General features: G+C 56.9%; 1 protein-coding gene across 4 annotated transcripts; it reads right to left on the bottom strand.

Annotated features, from left to right (window-relative positions):
• Positions 1 to 241: 241 nt before the first annotated feature.
• On the bottom strand, positions 242 to 17,134 carry RAB37 (RAB37, member RAS oncogene family). 4 transcript variants are annotated; one of them, XM_077787359.2, is made up of 10 exons: positions 16,937 to 17,134; positions 10,195 to 10,305; positions 5,874 to 5,984; positions 3,866 to 3,907; positions 3,654 to 3,720; positions 3,516 to 3,568; positions 2,970 to 3,035; positions 2,213 to 2,269; positions 1,869 to 1,945; positions 242 to 1,758 (listed from the first exon to the last, which is right to left on the bottom strand). In XM_077787359.2, the coding sequence occupies exons 1-10, from the start codon at positions 16,994 to 16,996 to the stop codon at positions 1,653 to 1,655; spliced, it is 750 nt and encodes a 249-aa protein (XP_077643485.1). In that variant the 5' UTR covers positions 16,997 to 17,134; the 3' UTR covers positions 242 to 1,652. The 4 variants fall into 4 exon arrangements, with proteins under 4 accessions (XP_077643485.1, XP_077643484.1, XP_021410651.3 ...); XM_077787358.2 differs by lacking the exon at positions 5,874 to 5,984; XM_021554976.4 differs by lacking the exons at positions 10,195 to 10,305; positions 16,937 to 17,134 and adding an exon at positions 7,901 to 10,172.
• Positions 17,135 to 17,399: the final 265 nt, after the last annotated feature.

Genomic DNA, 17,399 nt, shown 5'->3' with positions numbered 1-17,399 from the left:
GGTTGGTTTTAATTTAACAGGCCATGTTTACTGTTCCCCTCTCACCTTTGGTCTGTCTGAAATGTGCAGTGAAAGCCCTCCCCGGCAGGGAGGAAGGGAGGAAGGGGCCCTGGGTGCTTCCCCCTCCCCAGGGCTGCTCCCAGGGCCCCCGGCCCGGCTGCTCTGCAGCGCCTGTGTGCAGCAGCCTCCCACGTTGCAGCCCCAGGGCAGGGATTTCTCACGCAATAAACAATCCGACAGATGCAAAGCCTCAAAAAATGCCCAGCTTTAATCTGTAAACTTGCAAAGAGAGACCCAGGGGCAGAGCAGAGGTGAAGGAGGCACCGGGGCAGGCGAGATGTGAGCAGTCAGGTGCAGGGCCAGGGAAGATGCAGATGGGGACAGATGTGCTGGACAGTCCCTGACTCCTACGTGCAGTGCCATACCCTGCACAGCTGCTCTCTGGATCAGTGCTTCAGCTACATAACTAAATATTCACCATCTGACTGCTCTGGGTAGTGCTCAGGGGAATGGACAGTGTGCTTGAGGGAGCAGCAAAGCTGGGCTGAGCACCAGGGATGTCCCTGAGCCTCACCAGTGCCCAACAGAGCAGTGTTTGCTGGCTGAAGGCTCTCGGGCATCTGGTCTCCAGAAAGTGAGTTCCAGCTGCTATTTGCTAATAGCAGGAAGGCATAGCTGTGTTACGTGGACAGTGATGGGAGAGAAACCCAGCCTGGCTTGGGAGGTGGCAGGGCTGAAGCAACACCCCAAGTTATGCCACCATGGGCATCTCCTGCATGAGGCTGGAGATGGTTCAGTCTGGAGGCACTGAAATGGAAAAGCCTTTTCTTGTTTAAAAAAATAATTTCTGTAATTTCTGTGGCTACAACATGGGGGGAGCAAAGTTTTTCCAAATTGCTGTCTGTACCAGAAGTGCCCCAAGCATTGCTCGGATGCTCCCAGGGGAATTTCACTTCTCACACCAGCTGTGTGGGCAGGGAGCAGGTTTGGCTGGACCCTTCCCCATCCCAGCCCTTCCCTCGAGCAGAGCCAGGATACAATGGGGACATCATTGCATTTGTGGCAGCAGGAGGATAAAAGCCTTTGGCAGCAACTGCAGAAATGAGGAGCCACAGCTGATTGTGGGCACTGGGGTGTGGGGCAGCCCGGGGGACAGAGCTGATGTTCCTTGGAGGGAAGCCAGAGCCTGGCAGCACCAGGGACATGGGGCTGGACCAGGCCCTTCCAGTTGGACAGAAGCAGCACTGTGAGCAGGAATAGCTGCAAGGGAGGACAGGGCTAGAGGCTGCAGGGAGGCTCATCCATGGCACAGCCCCTCCAACTGCTCCAAGGGTCTCAGTGAGGTGTGTGGCTGTGTCCTGCACCCTGCTCATGTGCTGGAGGTGATGGATCACCATGGCTTGCTGGCCAGGCTGGCAGTCACCACACCATAGTGATTCCCACGGTGGCACACAGGTCGTTGCTCTGCAGGGCAGCAGGATTTGAATCCTAGCACCAGGACAAGGGCTCTCCTCATGGACTCAGCTCCACTGTACTGTGCCATCCACCTTGGCTTGTCAGAACTTGGTTCCCTCTGGTGCTTGAGGGCAGGATTGGGCCCCACTCTGCTTCCCACCTGGGCCCCCAGGCCTGCCAGCTCCTCTGGGCCACCCTCAGGAGAAGGCACAGCAGCTGGATTTCTTCTTCTGTGACTCGATGTACTCGTGGATCTGGAAGTGAGGCTCATCCAGCGGCTGCCCCGCGCGCTGCTTCAGCTCCCTAGGGTGGTGGGGCTGTGTTACCCTCTCCCACACTGTGCTGGTGTGTGGGAGGTGCTGGGGCTGCAGGGGACACCTTCCTTGCTCAGTGCCCTGGCCCCAGGTACTCACTTGGCAATGGCCAGGAAGGCCAGCTCCACGTTCATGCCCGTCTTGGCACTCGTCTCCATGAAAGGCACTCCATACTCCTGCAGGAGCAGCACCACCCCATCAGTGGCTATCACCAAGATGCCCTCCTGGCCCTCTGAATCATCCCTGTAGCCTGGATGAGGCTTGAGGGTCATCCCCTCCCTGCCTTGCCCCAGGATTTGCAGGCAAGTGACTGCAGTGCTGGCCCTGCAAGCACCAGGCGGGTCTGGGCACTCAGAAGGGATGGCACTGCTGCATGGGAACCCTGAGGGACATGAAATTGTCTGGGAGGGGCTTAAGTTGGGTTAGACCATGGCACAACTCACCCTGGCCAGTGATGCTCCCTCCTCCGTCCTCACAGCTCTCTCGCTGCTCACATCAGCCTAAAGGGAAGGAAAATGTCACCGCACACCTGGCCTGCTGGCACCCTGGGGCATCTGGCAAAGCAGCAGTGCGGGGTGTCAGGGCTGACAGGAAGCAGGGGCAGCATGGATCCAGAAGTATCCACTGCCCAGAGAATCTGGGATCTGTGGAGCATCTGGGACCTGGTGCCATTGGGGACATCAGGGGGACCTGGGACCTGGGGACACCGAGGACCTGGAGCAGTGTCTGAGGGCATCCAGGAGCCAGGGAGGCTCTGGTACCCTGCTGGGCATCCAGTACCCAGCATCATGCAGGATCTAGGGGATATCCAGTCCCAAGGGGAAATACAACTGGGAACTGGGCACCCAGCAGCATCTAGGACCCCTGGGGAGAATCTGGGACCTTGTTGGGCCTCTGAAGCTTGGGGGTTACCTGAGGTCCAGGGGTGCATCCGGGCCCGGATGGGCATCCCACAGTCAGCAGCATCCCACACCGAAGCATCCCTGGAGCCTCAGCCTCCTGCTGCCACCCGCTGGCTACCGGGAACACTGCCCACCCCCAGCCCCGACCTGGGAGCACCCCTGGGCTCGGCTGAGCCCCGGAAGAAGCAGAGCCCAGAGGTGCAGGGTGCGGGCAGAGCCCCGTCCCTGCACAGCCATGGGCATCCAAGGGCTCGGCACAGCACAGCAAAGCCCAGGGTGGAGGGGACCCTCCACGCACCTTATTGCCCAGCAGCATGATGACCACGTCCTTCTGGGCGTACTCGTGGATCTCTGTCAGCCAGGCCTGTGGGGCAGCAGGACTGTGTCGGGGTGAGGGGTACTCCTGTCCCCCCCAGCTCAGCCCCCCACCCTTCAGTACTCCCCTCCCTTCCCTCTCAGCCCTCACATCCCCTCAGCACCCCCATCTCTCCCCCACAAGGACAGGGATAATGACTTTTCTTGGCACAGGAATTATTCCAGCAACACAAATAAAGCAGTCCTGAAAACACCCTGTCTCCTGGCTACAGCCCAAGCCGTAGTTCACATCCTTCCCAAACCACGTTTTCTCCCTCAGGCATTCGCCATGTCCTTAAACAAAACTCAGCCAGCCATGCAGCACCCAGCCAGGTGCCCTGGGATGAGCTCCCAGCTGGCTGGCTCTGACCAGAACAGCCAGAGCTTGGGGGTAGAGCAGGTTCCTGACTCTCCAAGCACCCAGCCAGCCACACAGGGCACCCTGCTCCCAGCCCTGGGGAGAAACACCCCCAGCCACGGCGGCACTCACACGGATGTTGTCAAAGGACATCTTGCTGGTGATGTCGTAGAGCAGGAGCAGAGCTGGAGGGGAAGAGGCAGAGGCATTGCTGCACTGCAGGAACGTGCTCTGCATGGTCTCCCCAGCCCTGCTGGGCTCCAAACTCACCTTGGGCATCCCGGTAGTAGGCATGGGTGACGCTGCGGAAACGCTCCTGTCCTGCCGTGTCCCAGATCTACCAAGAAACTGCCCTGGTGAGAACAGGGAGAGCAGCCTCCCCCAGCTGGGTCTGCTCCTGTGGCTCCCAGCCCTGCTGGACCACCACGCTAGGCCTGAGGTGGGTTTCCATCTGGAATTTCTTCCCCCCTCCCAAAGCTCACCTGCAGCTTCACCTTCACACCATCCACGGCCACCACTTTGTTCTGCAGGAGACAAGGAGAGCAGGTTTATCAGCCCAAAGCATGTCCTGGTGCCTGAGCTGGCTTTCCACAGCCCCTCACTGCTCTCCCTGGGCTGTGGGATGAAGCCAGGCTGCCTGTGGGGCTGGACATCGAAGCCTCATTGCTACAAACCATGGTCCTGGTTGTTTGGCAGCTCCAGGGACATCCCAGAGCAGCAACCCCTCTAGTCAGAGTGAACAGCAGAATCAGCAGGGAGGAGACAGCAGGACCCCAGCCTGCCTTGGATCCAGAGCCTCGTTCATCTCCTACAGCCAAAATCCCTGTCCTTGCCTCCCACATCCCCTAATGAGTCACTTAATGAGGCTGGCTGTCCAGCAAATCCCAGGAGCACCGACCTGCTCTGGCTCCTGCTGGGAAACTCTGGGATTGCAGCAACCCCTGGGAAGTTGGCAGAGCTGCGGAAGTGGGGAGGCATGGAAGAACCACACATCATTTTGCATTTATTAATAACAGGTTGGTGTGCTTTTATGTGTGCTCACCAAAAAGCCCTGATCTTTCTGATGGAACTCAGCTCCATGTGCTCAGGAACCACTGCTGCACTAAAAATTGAGCTTGTTTGCAGTAATTTAAGGGTTTTGGATGCTACAAATTGCCTGGGCACACTCACTGGGAGATGCTGGGTGTCCTGCTCAGGTTTTCTTGCTGGTTGAGCCTCCTCATTAAAGGAGGTAGTAAAGACTAAGCTGGAGGGGCTGCATGTAGCACACAGCTGTATTCATCATGGCAGGAGGAAATCTCCTGGGTCAGGATGCTTTGCAGCCAGGCTGGGACCAGGAAAGGAAAGAGGCATTTCCAGCTGAGCTGGGAAGGCAGCTATTGAGGCTTAAGCAATCACTGTTCTCATCTCAGAAGTGCAGGGGCTTCTCTCCAGAGGCCAGAAAAAAAGAAAATAAAAGACTACTGAAAAGCTATTTTAAGACTCCTAAAGAATCATACTTGGAGTCTGGAAAGAGAAGACCCCTATAAATAATTTGGTTGCCTGGAATTGTTTGAAATGGAAATTCAGCCCATGTGGTGATGACAGCATTCGAGCAAATGGGCTGGATAAAACAAAAGATGCCCTAGGAGACTCTGGAGATTACCTAGAGCAATGAGCCATGAGCTGCTGGAGGGGATGCTTGCAACACCTCTGGGGACACCAGCATTGAGCCCAGCAGTGGGACACAGCAGATTTTCCTTCTTTCATGACTTTATCATAAGGACAGGCCTCATGACCCTTTCAAACCAAACCCACAGCCATCTCTCTCCCCCACCCCTGATCACCAAGCCCCCAGCTCCACCAAAAGCCAAAGCTAGGGCAGCAAAAGTGGCAGAGAACTGGAGCAGCTGCAGCCATGGGGGCAGAGGAAGCCCTGACCACACTTGACACGTGTGGGTGGCTGTGGGCAGAGCTCTGCCCAGGGACACCCCCGTGACTTCCTTCCTGCTCTGCCCTGTGCTGCAAACAGCTGTGCCTCCCTGGATACCCTCAGAGAGAGCCTGCAGCTGAAATGTGTTGAGCAGACAGCAGTGTGGGGGTTTAAACAGAATCTGGTAACCCTAACGACTTCTCAGCAGCCCATTTCAGCCCTTTCAAGGCACGAAATTACAGCAACCAGTGTTTGTCCCCCCCAGCTGCTGGCTTTGCCTGCATGGTGGAGTGCACTGGCTGCCCAGCACACACCCCCAGACCATGAACACAGCTGGGATGGGCTAAACCTGGACTGTTTGCTGGTTTAAAGGTAAGAGGCAACAGTACCAGTGGACTCTTCCATCTATTACTGCTCTCCTAGGGAGGGGTGGAAGGGCTCCAGCCAGCACCTGTAGCTGGCTGGGAGATAATTGGGGGTACAGAGGCTGGAAACCCCCATTCCCCCTGCCCAGCAGCCTGTCCTGGCCCAGGTGCAGGGCAAGGGGGGCGAGGGGCTGGCAGCTGTGCTGGTCTCACCCGGAAATCTATGCCCACGGTGGCAATGAACGTCCCGGAGAGAAAGGCCCCGTCTTTGAACTGCAGCAAGAAGCAGGTTTTGCCCACGCCCGAGTCTCCAAGCAACATCACCTGCAAGATGGGCGCAGGGAGAGATGTCAGCAGGGCAGGGAGGGAGCAGCACCTCTGACTGGTGCTGAACCCTCCCCAGTTCCTTCTCTCCCTTTCTTTCTTTCCCCGGGGCTGGTCCTGATGGGTTTGGAAAGCCCCGTGGGAGCTGGGAGTGGGATGGGACCCCTGAGGGTGCAGCCAAGCAGTGCCCCAGGACAGCAGGGCAGCCCCCAGCCCCTAAAGAGGGGGGAGCTGGTGTGAAAGCAAGTACTGCAGCAGGAAGGGATGTCTCCTAGTCAGCCCCTGGCCATCTCCCAGCCCAGCAGGCTCCTGGAGAACCAGCCACAGCTCCCAGATGAGTGGAGACACCTCTGCCCACGCTTTGCCCCTGACCTGGGTGTGCCCAGCCCAAGGGCTGATGCATGGCTTGGGCAAACCCTGCGTGTCCGGGACTCTCTCCCTGCCAGTGCCTGCTGCAGACACCAGAGCAAACACGGTGCCTTTCTCCTCCTGCTAAGCAAACAGGATCAGCCCAGGCTCTCCAGCACTGCCAGACTCAGGCAGGGAGCAGCCAAGACCAATTCTGCGCTCCATAAGCACAGCCTTCCCCGATGCTGTGTTCCTTCTGCCTACCTGCAGCAACCTGTTCCTGCCCAGCAATCATTAACCTGACTGCATCATTTTTTACCCTTATGAAATTCAATAGCAGCGAGCAGGACTTCAGCAGGAAGGTCCATCCCTGCATGCTCAGCTGACAGGATGCTGGAGCTTGTAAAATAAATCTCTGCAGCCCTGCTGCCTCTGGGGCAGGCAAGCACAGCGGGCCATGGCCACCTTCCACAGGGATGGCACAGCAAATGCCAAAGCTGGTGCCTGGAAATGTTCTGCCTCCTGTGACCATTTTGCTGGTGAAATCCTTCCCCAGGGCTTGCGGGAGCTGGGAACACTGCTCAGTTCTGCCTCCACCTCACTCTAGACCAAGCTGAAAACTGGTTTTCTCCCCCAGACATGGAAATTGCCCTCCATGAAGAGGAGTCAGAGAGGGGAGGATAAAGGCAAAGGAATAAAAGCAGTTTAGAGAAGGTGGCAGCGTGCAGGACCACTTTGGAACCGGCTCAGTGAGGCAGCAGGGGGAACCAGGGCTGACACCATCAGTGCTGGCCTCAGCCTGCGGCTGTATATTAAATTTTGGGAGTAAAAGTTTCATCAGCCCTGTGCCTCCCCTGAGCTGCTCAGATGAGGAAGGTGCTCCTGGGGCAACCCTTGCCTGGGCTGGGGTGGGGAAGGAGGGCTCCCCCCTGCCCCAAGGCCTGGCAGGGGTGCAGAGACACTGACAACTGGCATGCTGTGGTGAGGGTGAAGGGGGACCCTGGGCCAGATCTGGGCTCAAATGCTGTTCCCACCTCGGAGCCCCTGGGGTGCTGTGATGGCCTGGATGGGATCCTGTCTCCCTGGCACAGCTGCGGGGCTGGCAGGAGCCCCTTGCCCTGAAAAAGGTCTGAGGGGCTTTCAGGGGCAGAGTTTGGCCACGCTTCTCTTCTTTGGGAGCCCCCCGAAATCCCGTTCCTGCAGCTGGTCCCTCCTAGTGCCACTGCCGGGCAGGGACGCCCCCGGGGCACAGACGGCACCCTCGGGGCAGGGATGTTCCCATCTCCACCTTCCGGGGAGGAAAAACCCCAATTTCTGCCCTGCTGCATCGGGAGACTCCGGGGCAGAGCAGGGCTGGGGGGACCAGCCGGGGCTGCCGCCTCCTCCTTCTTCCTTCCCCGTTTCGCGGCCGCTTCCTGGGCACGATGGCAGCAGCGGAGGAAGCGGGCGGCCCTCGGGACCCTTCCTCAACCCCTCCTGGTCTGCCCCAAGCCGGGGAGCGACCCCAGACCTTCCCCTCTGGCAGAGCTCGGGGGCTCCATCCCCGCTCACCCCGCGCCGCCTCCCACCTTGCCGCACAGTTCGTAATCCCGGGGCGGCGCCGGGGGATCCCCGCTGCTCCTGGGGGGATCCCCGCTGCTCCTGGGGGGATCCCCGCTGCTCCTGGGGGGATCCCCGCTGCTCCTCGGGGGATCCCCGCTCCCCTCCAGGCTCTCGCCCCCCGCTGCCCCATCGGGGCCGCCCATGGTGCGTCCGAGCGGAGCCGTCGAGTCCCGGCGCCTGCGGGAGCTGCGGCCCCACCCGGCTTCCTCCTCCTCCTCTTCCTCCTCCTCCTCCTCCTCCCCGGCCGATGCCACCCCCGAGGCCGTGCCCCGGCCGCCTCCCTGCCCAGCCCGGGCACGGGATGAGGAGGAAGAGGCTGAAGGGTGGGAACCTGCCCCGCGGCACTCCCACACCCCGCGGTGCTGGGGTTTGCTCGCGGCTGGGCAGAGCCCCGGAGCATCCCTCCGGACACTCGGGCGGGGACAGGAGGAGCTGCTCACCCCGCAAATGAAGTCACCTCGTCCCTCCCAGACTGTGGGGATGGAGACCCCGGTGCTACCAAATCCCACCCTGCCACACCGGGACAGTGGGGATGGCAGCTCCCACTCCCACCCCACCAGCCCAGCCCAGCGTGGGGGGTTTGCCCCTGTTATGGTTCTTTTTCCGTGTCAAACCACGACAGCCCCATCTGCTGCAGCCCCAGCTGAGCACCCTGGAGCCAGGAGCCGGCAGGGAAGCGGAGCAGGAGCTGTTAGCCGGAGGCCACGAGCTGTGCCGAGCCGGCACCTCCATCTCACCCGGGATGTCTGCCAGGCCTCCCACTCCCCCCACAGCCCCCTGCATCCTACACCAGTCTTTGGGGCCCAGCTCATACTGCACTTCATTTAGGAAAAGCCCAAGCATGGAAATGTGGGAGAAATCCCTGGAGATGGATGTTGTGTTACCCAAAATCCCACCCTGTAAAAACCCATACAAGTCCATGCACTAGAGCTGGTCAAGGTTTCAGCCTTACAGGCATCACTTCATGTATAGGAGCCTTGAGTCCTCCCTGATCTATTCTCCCTGGAACATCTTCTCATCTCATCATCTCATCTCATCTCATCTCATCTCATCTCATCTCATCTCATCTCATCTCATCTCATCTCATCAAGGCTAATCTCAGGGCAGTCCCCATCCCTGCTCACACCGCTGAGATTCAGGGATGCAGGGCTCCAGTGCTGTGCCCCTTGCTGCTCTCTGGGTAAAGGCCACACGTGCCCACAGGAGGTCCAGTGGCAGAGATGCCCTCTGGAATGCCATCCACCTCCACACCTTCTGGGGCTGCTGGCCCCTGCCCCAGCCAAGCCCTCCTTTGCCCCCCAGGAAATAGAACCTGTATTTCCAGTCCTGTAACTGCGCTCAGACCCAGCTGGGGGATTTATAGTTTATAGGTGCCCTTTGGCCAGGAAAGTGCCCAGAGCTGGAGGCTGGAGGCACTTGGAGCTCCTGGAAGTGGCTGAACTTCTCTGCAACAAGATGGGGAGGGGGCTGGAAGCATATGGAAAACCGTGCTCATGGAGTTGCCTGGGCAGGAAAAACATCTGGCTGAGCATCACTTCCACACAATGGCATTTGCTGTGGGAGAAACGAGGCAGCTGGAAGCTGGCAGAGATCAGTGGTGTGCCTGAGCCTCCTCTGTCTGCCCACAGCTCAATCCCCTCAGCAGGGGCACCCTTGGCTGCTGGTCCCTGGGCTGCTTGGCCCCAGACCATCCCTGCTGGTGCCACATTTTTCTGCTTCCTTGGCCTGGACTAGAAAGAAAATTCCTGTGGGTAATCACATCCCCATAGGTAACTGGTCCCAAGCACTGTCCCTGTCCTGAGCTTCCTCAGGAGAGGGGGGACACACATCAGAGCCACTTGAGACCCCACAGCAGCTCTGCAAATAGCTCTGGATGGCAGCCGAGTGCTTTTCCCAGGCACTGTCACCATCTGCCTGACTTTTTGCCAGGGCCCCAGGCTGGACACAGGCAGGACACAGGCTGGCATCTCCCTGGCAGAGCAGGGCAGCTCCAAAGGCAGCTTTCTGTGTGTGAAGGCTGCACTCAGACACGGCCCCATCAAGGGATTTGGAATATGGAGCTTTATCCATCCTTCATCCCTCCCAGCAGTCCAAAGCATGCCAAGAAGCACAATGCCAAAACAAACTCCTCATCCAGCAGCACCACAGCAAAGAATCCAAATTTTTGTGCTTACCACAGATCCACAGATTCTGATTCCCCAAATAAAGCTGCTCCCCAAGGGTGAGTGCACAGCCCAGGGGACAGGGACTGGGTTCTTACCGTAAACCCAATGCCCACGGTGGCAGAGAAGGAGCCAGGAATGAACTTGCCCTGGTCAAACTGGACCAGCAGTGATGTTTTCCCCACGCCACTGTCTCCAACCAGGATTGTCTGCAAGGACCAGATAAAGAGGCATCAGTGCAGGTGCAGGTGATGGGGGAGCTGGGGGTCAGATATTTGGGGAGGTGTGCTGGGGGAATGTGGCAGCAAATGCAGCAGGATCAAGAAGGACCCAGCCAGCCCCTGGGTCTCTCACGTTTGGTTCTGCCACTTGCCCAGAGAGGAATCTCCACCCCTTTGTCCATCTCTGTAATTAATTAAATGTTCTCTGGGATGAGCTTCCGGCCTGAAACCCACTGCACCCTGTCCAAGAGAGCAGAGATGGGAGGGAAAGTAAAGCACAGTCATGGAGAGTGAGCAGGAGAGACGCTCCTACCCCAACTCAGGAAGCTGCCGGGTAGAAACAGCCTTGGTTCACACAGGCTTGTTGGAAAACCTCTTTGGGAGGACTTTGGAGTCACTGGATCAAGTCCAAAACTGTTTAGTAAAGAGAGCATCTCCTGCAGCTGCTGCACACAGCTGCTGCCACAGCCAAGCAACCTCGCCGGGTCACTGGGCTGATTTTGTGCTGCCTTAATGTCACGGACCCACAGCACTCCCTCCTGGCAAAGTGATGGCTTTGAAGTCATGAATTCCTCCTGCCTCTCCAGCCTCCAGGGGAAGCTCCAGAGCGCTCCCATCCCTGAGCAGAAGGGACGAGGGAGCTGTGCTGGTGCCAGAGCTGCCACCTCTTGAGCAGCTCCCACACTGCCAGCCCATGGCCCTGGTACCCACCCGCACCCCTGGGCAGCTCATCTTCTCTTCTGCTCTACCTGTGTCCCTCAAAATGCCTGACCCAAGGGAGCCCTGCAGTGCAAACAGAACCCCTCCCTTCCCTCTGCTGGTACCTGGCTTTTGTTCACAGAGCCACTGGCAAACATTCCCATCCTTTCAGGAAACCCAGGCACTTTCAACCCTTTTGCAGGACACGAATGAAAATAAATAATCTGCTACCAGCCTTCTTGCTTAGAAGTGGTTTGGGCTTTGTGTTTCAGGACAGGGGTGATCCTGAAGCTGCAATTGTGGCAAGCATGGAGTGTTCTCTCTGTTACTGGTCCCTGTCACCCCTGAGGCTTCAGGGATGAGGCAGCGAGGTGCTGGGACTAAACCTCCCCACTCTCTGCATCCACCTCTGCTGCACTTGGCTGCATCTGTTTTACCCCTCCTTAGTTTGTGCTTGTGCAGCTCCAGCAGCCTTGCTCCATCCTGCAACACCTCCTTCCTTTGCCTGAAGGTGCTTCAGTACCTCCCCAGTATGCAGGGGAGCCTCTGTGCACATCTGGTCCTGTCCCAAAGTGCTCTGGGGCGTGACCAATCCTGGCACTACTTCAGGCACTGCACTTCCCTGATAAAACACAGCATCAGTGTGAAGGAATGTGTTTCACCAATGCCTGAACAGCCCCAGCAGATCAAGACCTGATTCCATACACTGGGACACCACGTGGGATTCACAGCACTTGGTACCAGGGTTCCTGCACCTCACAGAGCCCAAAGAAGAGGGGTGAAACCAAAAGCCAAGGAGCTTGAGGAGCACAAGCAATGCAGGGATGTGGACTGGCAGGAAATCAGCGTCCTGCCTTGAATAAAGCACCACCCCACAAACTGCCTGTTCCCCCCATGCACTCCAGTGAGTGCCTGCCTCTGAGAGAACCCCGGGCTTGGTCTGGGGTCTCATGTGGTGGAAAAGTCTCAGCTCCAACCCGTGCTTCCAAAGAAAAACTCTGCAGCCTCTTGTTCGGTCTCAAGGCAGTTTATTGCAAGTTATCTAAAAGATTTTCTCCTTGAGCTGCTGTGGTTTGCTCACAGCTCAGGCAGAGGCACACACACACCCTGACATCCTCTCTGACCCCGACTGCTTCTTCTCTCCCACCCAGGGCTGCTGCTCTCTTTTATACGATATATTACGTATTAAATGTTTACAGTTTTCCCCAATACCTACAACCTACATTACAAAGTGCTTTTCTACTCTAAACCAATCTGTGAGTGCCAGCATCACCAAGAACATGCAGGCAAGGAAGAAGAAGGAGAAGAAGAGAAGAACAGGATCAGCCCACTTTCCTCCATCTTAGAACTTCTGACCCCCATGTACAAAGTAAAAACCCCCCTGCACAGGTGTTAAACCCCCCCTGTACAATACTAAAAAAATCTTCCCTTCTACTTTGTAACTACTTCTACTCTAATATCTAAACTTTTGTGACTGCTTGCTCTACCTCCAAAGTTGGTAACTCATCCCATGGTTCAAACCCAAAATCACAGCTGTTTTTCAGCTGCCTGCCAGGGTCTAAAATGCTTCTGACCAAGGCCTGGAACCTCTAAAAATGTCTGAGAGACATTTTGAGTTCCAACATGCCTTTCCCCTGGAGAACACATCCCAAACACCGACCTGCCCTGGGGAAAGCCTGACGTGCTGAGCAGAGCTGTGGCAGGAGGGAGCCCTGCACCTCTGCCAGATGCAGACTGCTGCACAGCTGGAGGAAGCAGCCTGTGCCCAGATGCACAGGCAGAGATTTCTCCCTGCTCCTGCCTGGGCTGCTCGCAGGCCACTTGTGCATTCAGAGCAGCTGCATGAGCTGGGAGCTTGCATGGGATCTTAGGGAATGTGGGAGGAAGAAGTCTCTGGGCCAGAGGATCTGGTTCACCCCTTTCCTGGGGGAGTTTCCCTGCCTAAACCCCCCTTGGCTCTTCCCTAGGGCCCAGACCTCTTCCCTGAGCAGAGAGGATATGTCCAGGAGCAGCTGGATAGCAAAACATTCCAAGAATTCATTACCACGGGGCTCCTGCACCTCAGTGCTGTATAATTTGGTGTTAAATACTATTTCCAGGGAAAATACTGATGCTGGGATGTGCAACAAGACTGGGTGCACCCTGCAGTGCTGTCTTTGGGAGCAGTTAATGCAGAGAACAGCATTAATTATGGAGGGAGAAGAGCTGGTTGGAATGAGCAACAGAAAGCCTGCAGAGCCAAGGGTTTACATGTATAAAAGGCAGATTCCTCTATTAATAATTTAAATGGGATTCATAATAGAGACAACTCATGAATTGCTTCATGACTTAATAATACACAGTAAAATTTGGCCTGGATCAGCCAAGAGATATTCCTAATGATTTTAGGTAAAGCTCTTGGGCTCTGTGGAGAGAGCACAGTATAAATCACTGTAGCCTTCCTGGTCACCAAATAAACAAAAAGTAAAAACAAAAAACCCACTGCAGGGAAGATGTGGCTTGTTAGCCCTTGAAATCTCAGTCTGAACAGGACTGAGTCATGATAGTAAAAAGTTTCCCAGAGATGAAGCTCCATGGCTGTCCTGGCTCTTCCCCCATTCTCAGCCACAGACAGACCTACTCCACACCTTCTCATCCCCCCAGGTTTTCCCAGGGTTTTGTTTGTTTGTTTGTTTGTTTTGGGTTTTTTGTTTGTTTGGGGGTTTTTTGTTATGGTGGGGCTTTTTGGGGGTTTTTTTGGTGATTGATTGTTTTTTTTTGGTTTGGTTTGGTTTTTTTGGGGGGTGAGTTTGTTTGCTTGTTGTTTTTTCATGGAAAACAAGTAAAGTGTTGCAATGTTCCTTTTGGTGTTGTCAATCCTCTCTGCCTGGTGGTGTAGAGATGGAATAGTGCTTTGCCAGGGCTGGGAAACCTTACCAAAATCTGGAGACTCACTTGGTGACAGTCCCACATCATCACTGCTGAGCCCCAGTGCAATCAAAACAATCAAACAATCCTTCTTTCCAGCTAAAGGAAATGATTTCCCTGGGTGAGCAGAGGTAACCTGACTTCTCCACCACCCCACAGCCCCAGCGAAAAGCAGGTTCACCTTGTAACACCCTCCTGAAAAGACTTAAATGTCTTGTCTGCCTGCTCTTCCCTACACTTTGAGTTAGTTTTGAGGCTAATTCAAACATAGATTGATCACTTCCAGTCAAAATCATTGCTGGCTTGGCATGGGCTGCAGGGACAAGGCAAAATAATTCCAACTTCCCATACTTGCAAGGAAAAGAGATATTTTGGTCTAACCTGCCAAGGGAAGAGAGGTTTTGCACAGCTGTCAAGGCAGTGCAGAGAGGCAATGGGTGCAATTCCGGGGCCAGCCAAGTGGGAGGAGATCTGGGACAGTGCACGTGGGCTGAGGTTGCCTTCCCAGCTCATTTTCGAGATTTAACATGCAGAACCTGGGCCTGAGCTAAATACAGCTAATAGAAGCCTGGCAGGGTAAAACCCCAGTCAGGGGATGCAGGGAAGGGAGAAGTGCCCTCCACAGGCTCTGGTGGTGCTCTCAGGGAGCTGATGAAGCCTCAAACCCACAGGTTTGTGCCCAGATGAGCAGGATTTAGCACAACAAATTGTGGTAAATGTGTACATGCCCCCCAGCACAGCTGCCTGCAGAGCTCAGCTGGGACATAGCACTGGGAGAGGTCTGGGGGTGAAGACAGGTCTGCTTGCAGCCCCTCAGCACCCCACTCTCGTGGCCTCTCAGGCTGAGACTCTCAGTTCCTGACACTTATTTTTAACCTGCTCTTTATGTAAAATTGTGCTGCCTTCCCCCTGCTCCAAGCAGTTCTCCAGGGATGGAGCTGGGTGATGCTAGAAGCTGCTATGTGCCACAGGGACAGCTCAGGGCTGTCCCCACCTGCCCAGACACCATTTCACCATGGCCAGGGCACTTATACCAGCTTGAGAGCCAGCCTGGAGCCCCCTGCCTGCCTGGCTGGGCCCTTACCTTGGCACAGGCTGCATCTCAGCCCTGCAGACATGAGCTCTCGGGCTGTGCATCAAACAAAACCTGGCTCAGATCATGCAGGAGATCCCTGTTTGCAACCCCCTGTTAACACCTTGGATCAGCCACAGACAAGGAACACATCCCTCTGCTTTGGGTCTTGATCCAGTTAAATGGATCCAGGAATCACAGAGGAGGAAGAATGATTTGGCAACGGGTCAAACCACCTGAGAGCAGAATTCATCATTTTGTATCATGCAAAACTATTCTGGAACAGCCCAGAATAAACCTCTGCTGTTCCTGCTTTGGTTAGCTCCTGGCCCATTTCCTCCCCAGGCCTGGGTTTAGCCACCAACCAGAAATAATTTAATCCTTGTCTCCAGACTGCAAAGCTCTCTTGAGGTTTTTTAACACATCTGAAATGTGATTGCTTGCTCAGACACAAGATCTAGTGAGGTATTTGCTGCCTCACTTCCCTGGAGTGAAAGCAGCCTTGTTTCTGCAAGACAAGCAGCCCAGCCAGGAAAGGCAGAAAAATACCAAGGGAGGCAGCAGGGAACGTGGGACTGGAATGGTTTTTTTGCCTGGGCTGGTCTTCTGCCCGAGCTTCATTTCCACCACTGCAATTCCTTAACTGCTGCAGCTGCTTCCTGCAGAGGAGAGAGTTAAAGCTTTCCAAAGAATCAAACTTTCTCAAGTCATCCCTGGGGGCATGTTCTATGTATTCCATGTACAACAGAAATGAGAGCTGCTAGTAATTGATATTTTTTTCTGCTAATCAAGGGCTGGGCACCTTGCCCTGAGTACAGCAGGATACAGATCAGACTGGGATTTGTGAAGAGGGATCCACAGAACCCCAGCCCTTCTCCCGTCTTGTCCCATCCCTGATTTTCCCGAGAGTGCCAGTTCCTGCACAGTCACTGGGGACTGCAGGAATGCAGTGTGAGGACAGCAGGAAGGAGTGATGGGTGGATCTGTGATAAATCAGCATCTCCCCCATCACTCCAGGAGTTGCAGGGCAGCGCCTGACTGCAGAGAGCAAAATCCCTGCTGCTGCTGCTGTCCCCGCAGCAAAGCTTGAGCGCCCCACCAGTCCTGACCACCGTGCATCGCAGTTACAAAACACAATCCCAAAACACTGCAAAAGAGGATTTCAAAGCAGCAAGGGCTGGAATGGACGTCTCTGGGACACGGCTATTTCATGGCAGGGAAGTCTCGTCTCATTCATCTGCTTCTGGCAAAAAAACCCCGCGGGGTTCAGCCGCTCCCGAGCCGCCCTGAGCCTGCACAGGACAGCGGGAGCGCTGCGGGCTGCGCCGCGGGGCTGGCCCCGCTCCAGCAGTCCTGGCTGGGAAACACGCCGAATCCTGCCACCCCCTGCCCACCGCCAGCCGGGATGTGCCGGGGACCGGGGCTGACCCCTGCGGGCTGCCCATCCCCACAGCGGGGACAGAGCTGCCGCCGCACCCCCAGCGCCGCAGCGGGATGAGGATGAGAGACGGACCGCACCGGGAGACGAGGAGCGAGGAAGGCAGAGGGATGGAATTTGCCGGGAAGTTCAAGCAGGAGCCCTGCCCCTTCTACCCCCTCTGCAGCCCCCTCCCGGGTGCCCCCATCGCCGTCCCCATCCCATCCCCATCCCCATCCCCATCCCCATCCCCATCCCCATCCCCATCCCATCCCCATCCCCATCCCCATCCCCATCCCCATCCCCGTCCCCATCCCATCCCCATCCCCATCCCCATCCCATCCCCATCCCATCCCCATCCCATCCCCATCCCATCCCCATCCCATCCCCATCCCATCCCCATCCCATCCCCATCCCATCCCCATCCCCATCCCCATCCCCATCCCATCCCCATCCCCATCCCATCCCCATCCCCATCCCATCCCCATCCCCATCCCCATCCCCATCCCCATCCCCATCCCCACCTTGTGCAGCAGTGCCTCGTTGTAGCCGTCCCCCCTCGGGCCGGCGGCGGGGGTCTCCATGGCCGGGGGGGTTTGGGGGTGCCCGGTTCGGCCCTGAAGCACCGCGGACAGCGCCGGTGCCGCTCAGCACCGCGGGCAGCGCCCGCCCCGCCCGGGACCGCCCGGCCCGGTTCGGCCCCGCTGCGGCACCGCAGGACAGCGGCGATCGGTGCCCGGTGCTCGGTGCTCAGTGCTCGGTGCTCGGTGCTCAGCGCTCGGTGCTCGGTGCCCGGTGCTCGGTGCTCGGTGCTCGGTGCTCGGTGCTCGGTGCTCGGTTCTCGGCGCTCGGTGCTCGGTGCTCGGTGCTCGGTGCTCGGTGCCCGGTGCCCGGTGTTCGTGCCCGGTGCTCGGTGCCCGGTGCTCGGTGCCCGGTGCCCGGTGCTCAGCGCTCGGTGCTCGGTGCTCGGTGCTCGTGCCCGGTGCC

This window comes from Lonchura striata, chromosome 18 (genome assembly GCF_050655825.1).
Source record: "Lonchura striata isolate lonStrDom1 chromosome 18, ASM5065582v1, whole genome shotgun sequence".
Taxonomy (NCBI): Eukaryota; Metazoa; Chordata; class Aves; order Passeriformes; family Estrildidae; genus Lonchura; species Lonchura striata.
The sequence above is the reverse complement of the archived record's forward strand: the minus strand, read 5'-3'. Positions and strand labels throughout refer to the sequence as shown.